The 9,193-nt window shown below is 36.2% G+C and overlaps 1 protein-coding gene across 1 annotated transcript; it reads left to right on the top strand.

Annotated features, from left to right (window-relative positions):
* Positions 1 to 8,387: 8,387 nt before the first annotated feature.
* On the top strand, positions 8,388 to 8,975 carry LOC120145960 (zinc finger protein GIS3-like). Its single transcript, XM_039159646.1, has one exon. It carries the CDS (start codon positions 8,388 to 8,390, stop codon positions 8,973 to 8,975), a length of 588 nt encoding a protein of 195 aa, XP_039015577.1.
* The last annotated feature ends 218 nt before the right edge of the window (positions 8,976 to 9,193 follow it).

The following is a 9,193-nucleotide window of genomic DNA, read 5'->3' as shown; positions in this document are numbered from 1 at the left end:
CAATTTCTTTTCCTTCAACTTTCCCCTTTAAATTTTTTCCACATTACCGCCACGACACACCCGGTGCAACAAAAACCATGGCCAGATCGGAGAAAACCCCAGCCTCATCATCAGGATTTAAGCATTTTTAAACCACTGAAGCTGAAGCTGAAGCTGAAGCAAGGTTCAAAAACCTCCAAAAATGGCAAGTCTATTTGGAGGATGGCTTTTTTCCAGTAGAAAGTGATAAGCCATTCGGACTAGAAGTAATGGATGTAGTACGAAAGCATATGTGGGAGAAATTTGCTCGGAATTCTAAGGAGGTGGCGCCAGCAATGGTTCACGAATTTTATGCCCATCTCAGAAACCCATCGTAACATAATGTCTATGTGAAAGGGAAACTCATTTGATTCTCCCCATCAGCTCTCAATCGCTATCGCTATTTTAAGTTGGGTAAGGTAGAAGACCAACATAATAAATTTGTGGTTGAGGTAGATCAAGAAACCTACGATGGAGTCCTAGAAGACCTCTGCTTTGGATGGGCCAAATTTGAAGGTAACGTGCCAACGCGTAAGCGGGTAGATCATTGAGCCCTTAAGCTAGCGGTAAAGATGTGGAATCACTTCCTAAAGGGCAAGCTGATGCCAACCTCACAAAACATAACCGTATTAGTTAGGAGGTTGATGCTTTTGCACTCGATTATTTATGCACGAGCAATCAATGTGGGAGAAATCATCTTCGAGCAAATCCATGAATGTGCAAAGAGGAACCGAGGTAATCTTCTTTTTCTTAACCTGATTACTGCTTTGTGCAGGAAGAAAAAAGTCCACGAGGAATCGTTCAAGGATTTTATCAAGTCAAAGGAATGAATAACCAAGAAAAAGGTGCCAGAACTAACGAGCTTCAATGATAATGCTCCACATGAGGGCCTGGAGAGAAGAGCCAAATATGTTGCAGCATGGTCACATATATGCGAGAGACACGCGAGAGGATCGAGTGCCTAAAAAGTCACATAGAGACTTTCTTTGGCTATGTCAAGGCGAGGGATGCACAACTTAATGCCTTCTTCAAGGAGCTGCTTCCAATCACCAATAAAGACCTGCCGTCATTTCCTAATGAAATTCTGAAACACACAGCAGGCGGTAGTACATTCCATGCCTCGGCTCAAAATGTTCCCCCAGAGTTCCCTACAGACGTCCGTCCACTTGCCACGCATGTCTTGCCTGTACCCGAAAAAGGCCACGGTGAAATAGATGAATCTCTGAGCTCCTCCTTCTCCTCTTCCGAAAGAACCCAGGAAATTCCACTCGAATTCTTTGTCGATGACGATTTCATTTCAATCCCCAATCAACCCACAATCGAACAAGAAACTGAACAGTCCCTAATTCTTCACACATCACCAGTTCCTGAACCAGATCAAATCCAGTTTCAACCACCAACTGCATAGGCCACCCACACTGAAGAAAAGCCATCACCAACAAGTGCCCCGAGCACTAAAAGATGAATTAAGAGAATAGTAATTCATGTCCCTCAACCCTCTCCCTCACAGATTACATTAGACGATACAATATTTGAGAGTCCCCTCCTTCAAAATGACGCAGAACATGCGTGTCCAGTCAAGCTACCTCACCACAGTAAGTTCATATTTTTAAATTTTTTTCATATTGCATTCGCATTTGCATTTAGTTTCATGTAGTTTTATTTTTCATGCATTGAGGATAATGCATCCCTCAAGTTTAGGGGAAGTATTGTGTCTCACACTTTGTTAATAGCAATTGATGATAATTGGTTGAAAATCTTGGTTGTCTTGGTATGAGTATATTAAGTCCATTGTTTGGAATAAATTGAAGATGCCCAATGATGAAAGCTTAATTTAATTGCCTAGGCCAGAATTATTTTACAAGATTGTTGAAAGGAAAGAACCAACCTTAGGCTTGATTCTTTGCAAACTTATAAACATGATTGTATGATGTCTCTACCTAAGGTGATTAGAAATATTTTAGGAAAGAACTCTCTGCATGCCAAGACATCGAAGAATTGTAAGGCTCAAGTTGAACTCCTTAGTGCTTAAACTTTGTGGAATAAAAGGGACACTCCTCTATGTAATGGCATAACCAAGAAACTCCATAAAAATTAACAGTTGCCTAGGCATATGAGTCAAGCATGTCGAGGCTAAACTTTTTGCTGAGGGTTAAAATTTTAAAACCACATGATTGTCATAATATCATTTTACCATGACAATTTTATTTTATTTTTTCTAAATATTATCCATTGGTTTAGGACAAGCAATAGCTTAAGTTTGGGGGTTTGATAACTCCATAAAAAGACTATATTTTTAGTCTTTTTACTAAAGTTATTACTCGTCTAAACTAAGTGGTCATTGCATATTAGTTGCATTTAGGTTATAATTACATGTGGTGGATAAGTTTTGCCTAGGCAAGATTTATTTGGTTTGAATAATGCTCTTGAGGAGAAAGGGCTTGTATGGATTGTGTGTGTGCATGAATTAACTTAAGAGGAACATTTCAGTCGTTACAATATATTTCGTGAGGGCCAGTTGAACACAAAAGACAACGACAGTGAGGAACAAATTTATCTTGCCGAGACAAGGTGCATCTTGCAAGTCTGAAACAGATCTGACGAATTGCTTATGTCACATGTCAGTTGTACGACTACCCTCACGTACAATCAAGCCCCCAAGATTTCAACAACAACTAGCCGCCTTTCCCTTTTTAGCTTGGATAAGAAATTTCGGGTATTTAGGGAATCTTTAATTATGTGAAACCCTAGGAGATTTACCTTAATAAATACCCAGTCACAACCGCGAAAAAGAAGAGGCAATGAAGCAAGAAGAGCTTTACCTGAAACGTGGAGTGAGCTCCTACAGTGGTTTACTTTCCACCGTTCTCTAACCCAACCGTCCTTGGTGTCTTCTATAGCCAGGCTATAGCAGAGTGGCGGTCAGGCCTCGAGAGAGGCCGGTCGCCAGAGCAAGCGTGGTGCTGGTCAGAGATGTCACGACAGAGCCCCTGTTTGAGAGGCATTCTTCCTTTTCTCTTAATTTCATTACTTTGCTCTGGGGTTGTATTAAACGATGATACCTTTGGATGAATTTTTGGCAACATCATGAATTGTTTTACTTGGTGTTAGTTTTTGTTTTGCCAAGACAATTATTTTATGGTTTTTGAATGACGCATTATGATTGTGCTTAAGTTTGTTTTGTTCATTGTTTTAATATTTCACCTTGACATTGTAAGAGCTTTCAAGAGATTGCCTAGGGCCTAGGTGAAACATGCTAGACATTGTAAGAGCATCGAGAGAGTGTCGTTTGTCTAGAAATTGATTCTTAGATTCGAGAGAATTAAGATAAATCTACGTCGGGGTGGTGATGTTCTAATCTACCTACCTTAAAGATAAGGAGAGGGTTTCAATCGACTAAAAGGGATAGATGCTTGAGTAGGATAGACAACAATTACAGTTTACGCTGAGGGGTATTGCCAGAACAATAGTTTGATAAACCAAGGGTTGTAGTTAATAATGAGTAGTATTGTCATAACAACCGTTTAAGAATACTTAGTAATCCTGTCGGGCAGCCTAAGCATGTCATAACAAATCCTTATAGACATAGAATAATTTCTTGTCATAGAAAAAGACTAACCTAAGTGCTCTGTGAAAAGTCTGAATATGTGAGGTTATTTTGAATATATTTGAATCAACGTTTTTTATTTTGCTTATCTATTTTAAGTTGTTAATTTTCCATATACTTTGCTTCGACCAAACTTTTCTACAACCATACTTTATAATATTTTCTTGCTTTGACATTTGCATAATTTATTGCTAACTATTTTTCTACTTTGATAAGAATTCAGGAACTAGCTCGTGAAACCTAGTTCTAGTTTTGGTGAAACTTCAAAATTCCTACCAATCCCTGAGGATACGATAACTCACTTACCCTTTATTATTTGATTCGACTGTGTATACTTGTACAGATTTGCTTGCCTTAGCATATACATTTACAAGCGATCAAATATCAATATATTCCTCTTAGTATCGATACCCTTAGCAATATCGATATTACTTGCATCAGTATCGATATTATTCATCATATTTACCCAAATTTAAACCTATAGTATCGGTATTGTTCTTCCAGTACCAATACCCTTACCAAGATTTTCCATTTTTTAGCTCGATTTTTACCCAAATTTCATTAAATTCTCTTACTTTTACCTCAAACAATACTATTAAACTCATCACTACTTAACCCAACTAACTTTCCTTCATTAGTCTTCCTAAAACATCTAAATTCTCTAAAGAACAGTCTAACCCAAGAATCACGCTACTTTTTCCAACATGTTTTTAACCACATCCAAATCTTATAATCTTTTATTTACTTCTTTGACAAGTCAAATATACTTGTAAACCTCAATAAAAACTCATATTTCATTATATCATTCAAAAACCTATTTTCTTTAATCTCAAATAATTCACTAATTACTTTGTTTTAATCATCCTTGAACTCTCCTTAAACCTCTATATCACTTAAGGTTTCAAAGCCAGTCCATAAACTAAAAGAAAATCCAACTTGAAGAAAATATACCTTTAGTTGTGGAGAGAGCACGAGCAACAGGGAAGAAGAATGAGAAGAAGGAGAAGAAGAAAAGTAACTTAGCTTTTAACTTTTGCCCTTTTCTCTCTTAAATACCCCTAAGAAAATGAATTTTAAATCCATTTCCCTCTAAATGACCAAAATACCCTTTCATTCTTCCATTCTTACTGATTAGTCTTAATTAAATCATTTCTTATACTTTACCATTTATTCAATTTAATCCCCAAAATTTTAAATCCTTTCAATATAGTCACTGACCCGATGTTTGAGATATTATAATTCTACCTCTTAAGAAAATTCATCCTCGAATTTTAAGACTATGATTTTACCAAAGCACTTTAACTAGAGGAATCATCTTGATGTTTAATTGATAACTGTTGTTGTAGACAATTTTTTCTAAAGGAAAATATTTTCCCATGATCATTGGAAATCAATCACACATGCCATTATCATATTTTCCAATATATGTATAGTACACTCTGACTAAACATATGTCTACGGATGAAAGACTATACTAAAATTCAATCGAGTACCCAAAGCTTTATGCTAGAAATTCCAAAATCTTGAAGTGAATCTTGGATCTCTTTCGAATATAATCGATATTGGCACTCAATGCAGCCGAACTATCCCTTATATGCATAACTCGTCATATTTATCCATCGAATAATATGTTCATACCAAAATAAAGTGAGTTGTCTTGGTAAATCTATCAATCATCACCCATATTGAGTCTTTCTTGCTAGGTGTCAAAGGTAGCCTTGTAATAAAGCCCATAGTGAATCGTTTTCCCCTTTCCATTCATGAATCGAGATCGATTGAAATAATCCAGAATATATTTGATGATCAGGTTTCCTCTATTGGTACGCCAGACACTTTGCCACAATTTCTGAGATGGCTCTTTTCAAACCAGATCACCAAACTGACTCTTTCAAACTTGGTACTTTTTGTTTCCACCTAAATCCATATTCAACTAACTTAATGCCCAAAAAGAATATCTTTCTTTAGATCTTCTTCGTCATAAATACAAAATCTGCTACGATAGTACAAACATCCATCGGACCTGACCTCAAAAGTCCTTAATGTCGTCATTTTCTACTTGTGCAATTATTACCAAGAAATATTCGTCATTCCTTTGCAATTCTCTTTTTCAATCTAAAAACGTCAGCTTTCTCTTTAATTCAGCCAACAATGTCATTTCTTTCAACACTATTCGTATATCCATAACTCGCAAAAGTTTTTCGACTACGTGTGTTTGTAACAACATTTTCCTTTCCTGGATGAAAAACAATGATCACGTCATAATCCTTTACCCAACTCAAGTTGTATAAGCATTGGTGTCTTTATTAAAATCCTCTTTAGCATTTCAAAACTCTCTTGACACTTCTCCATCCAAACAAAAGACACATCTTTCCTTAAAAACTTGGTTAGTAGTGAAGCTAACATCGAAAAGTTCTTCACGAACCTTCGACAATAACCAGTAATCCGCAAGACACTCCGAATTTCAAGAACATTCTTTGGGAGTTTCCAATCTACTGTAGCATGAATCTTTTTGGAGTCTACTCTTATGCCTTCTGAGGAGACTATATGGTCAAGAAAAGCAACCTTTGCTAACCAGAATTCACATTTGGATAGTTTGGCATACAACTTCTTCTCTCAAAGAGTCTGTAGAACAATACAAAGATGAGCTTCAGGTTCCTCTCTTGACTTTTAATACACCAAAATATCATCAATCCTCGGAAGAGGATACTTGATCTTTTTATTTTTACCTCCTTTGACTGTCAATAATATATGCATAACTACATATATTCATCTTTCTTTTAGCCAATAACACAAATACTTCCCAAGGTGAAACACTCGGTCTGAAGAAATCTTGAGCAATCAGCTCTTGTAATTGAGCCTCTAGTTCTCTTAACTCGATTAAAACCATTCGATACGAACACATAGAAATATGCTCAATACCCTGTTAACCATCAATCTTGAATTCCTCCTTTCGATCTGGAGGTAACCCAGGTAATTCATCTGAAAAGATATCTTTAAATTCCCGAGTTGTGGAAATATCATAAAATCCTACTTTAAATAATTAAGTATCTATCACACTAACCAAAAAACTGTACATCTTTCTGATATCATTTCTTTGCAATTTTTGTTGATGTCACATTGGGTGATGATTTTGCTTTTCTTCTAATAATTATGATTTCCAAATCCTCCGTATCTTTCTAAAGTAATATCTTCTTAAAACAACAACCCAACCATAAGGCAGAGACACCAATCCATACCTAATATGATCTCATACTTGCCAAATGATAATTCCATCAGATTCATCGGGAACATAACCTCCTTGAATCTTTATCGGATATTTACTACATGTCCAACTCACACTTGCCCCATGACCTATAGGGTTTATCGCTATCATCTCACTCGAGATCAAGTTGAATAGAATACCTTTATTTTAAAATTTCTTATTTCCTTCTGGAGGCAATCCGTGTAACTTTTCTGGATCCATTGGAAATATTCTCGAGTAGTTGAAATATTTTCCCTCTCAACTAAGAAAGTCTAAATATTCACATCATTTAATATGAATACTTGACAATTTCATAGCAATAACTTCATAGCAGTTAATGCTAAAAATTACACTAGTAAACAAATATTTTTTACGAACTATTTTTTACACTAGTAAACAAATACTTGACACTTTTCAAGTCCTCGAGAGTCAATCTAAATCTAAGCATTACTTCATTGTAGCATAGAATAGGTAACCAATCCACTTTCGCAAATTTACCTTCAAAAGGTAACTCTATCAAGTTCCTAAAACTTAACATCTATTCTCATACAAACTCATAATCATTTGATTCACTTATAACTCGGTTTTCTTTAAGCGTTTGGTGGACAACGTATTTACCGTTCACTCATTTCTCCTTACTCAACTCAATAATGCTTTAAACCGTTTAATACTTAACTTAAATATTTCTTAATTATTTAAGGTTGCCTGAAGAACACTCAGAGTCATCACTATATTCAGAAATCTCCTCTGGATCCTCATCCGATTCAACTTCTCGTATAAACCGTTCAAACTTTTTAATGGATTCCTCAAATGCAAAAATGTCATTAAACGATGGATCCTCACTTTTTATTTATGAAAAATTTAAATTATAAATAATATCAACATTAATGTGTTGATTTTTTTAAAATACAATATAAAATTTTCATGTGCTTAAGGTCCATGTTCGAGTTTGAGTTTGAGCTTCAACTGAGTTAAGTTTAAAATTTTTGTTTTATTTTGAGCTTTTTAGAGCTTCAGTTTATGACTTTAAGTTTGATTTGAGCTTAAAAATTTTAGACTCACAAGTTTTCAAATCGACTCAAAATCAATTTAAAATTTTTGAATCAAATCAAGTCGAGTAATGCTTGAGTTTAACTCGGCTCGTTTACAATTATACTGAGCGACTACAAAAACATGGGATGTTGAAACAAGATGCACGCGGATGAAACCTTCAATGACATTTGCTTTACAGTTATGTCCCCAGTTTTTCGCACGAGTTCTTGTCGTCTATATCCAAACAATTCAACCAAAACAAGAAAGATAAGGGTTTTTCACTGTAAACTCGACAACTCTTCCTGTATATTTAGATATGGTTGTCATCCTTTGTTTTACGATTGTGAAATATATCATAATTTTCGGGTTTCAGGGGCATTAGAGTCATCCACAACCCTGCAACGGCGGATACTTTAATATATTTCCATGGATATTGAAACCATCAAGGTGGTCGCCTTTTTTTCTCTTCTTTTTTCTAGTTAATTTAGCATGGACACGTCAGGGAAGAATGTTGATGACGAACCGCAACCTTCGTCGACCTTGAAGCTTTTAGGTTTTAGAGTCAGTGCCGAAGGCGAATTCCCCCCAATTGTTCGTAGAAATGTCAGCGAGTTCAGGAGAATTGAGTGCCAATTTTTTCACAGAGGATTCGCAAATTCTCAAGCTTTGGGTGGGCATCAAAATGCGCATAAAAGAGAACGACGAGCCAAACAAGGTTCATTTTTCAGTCACTATCAACGATTTGTGACTACGGGACTGGTTATCTCGCGGCATTCAGCTCGGTCGAGGCGGTTGATTTATGGCAGAGGGTCAACAAGCTTGGGTCCAAGGGGTGGCTTGTCAACAGCAGCAGCACCATCTTTTCCAATGCTAACCCTAAGGGATCCTTGTCCCTTTCATGTTGGAAGTGGGGCGCAACAAGGTCAGGGTCAGGGACCATTTCAAGTACAAATTCATGAAGTTGGCGTGGGCTCAACGTCGGATTCATCATCAGTGGCTAAGGAAGTAAACGAAGAAGATGACATTGATCTCCATCTGCGGCTAGCACCATTTACTACTACTACCACATCCAGATGATTGAGCCAATGGCGACTGAACCCTTACATGCAAGATGGACCGAGAGGGGAGGTCGAGACGGTTGTTCTTTAAAATTTTAAATTATCATATATTTTTTTTATTTTTTTATTGTTAATCTAATTTTATCTATAAAAATTTATAAATTTGTTTCCTCACAAATTTAAAAAATTCACCGTTAACACGAAATCATGTCTTTATCTATGCTTAGGCTTTGAATT

This window comes from Hibiscus syriacus, unplaced genomic scaffold (genome assembly GCF_006381635.1).
Source record: "Hibiscus syriacus cultivar Baekdansim isolate YM2019G1 unplaced genomic scaffold, ASM638163v2 tig00110895_pilon, whole genome shotgun sequence".
Taxonomy (NCBI): domain Eukaryota; kingdom Viridiplantae; phylum Streptophyta; class Magnoliopsida; order Malvales; family Malvaceae; genus Hibiscus; species Hibiscus syriacus.
Note: the sequence above shows the minus strand (reverse complement) of the source record. Positions and strands in the feature narration are given on the sequence as shown.

Coding starts and splice junctions, on each gene's coding strand:
- LOC120145960 (XM_039159646.1), top strand. CDS start 8,388: ATGGACACGTCAGGGAAGAATGTTGATGACGAACCGCAACCTTCGTCG.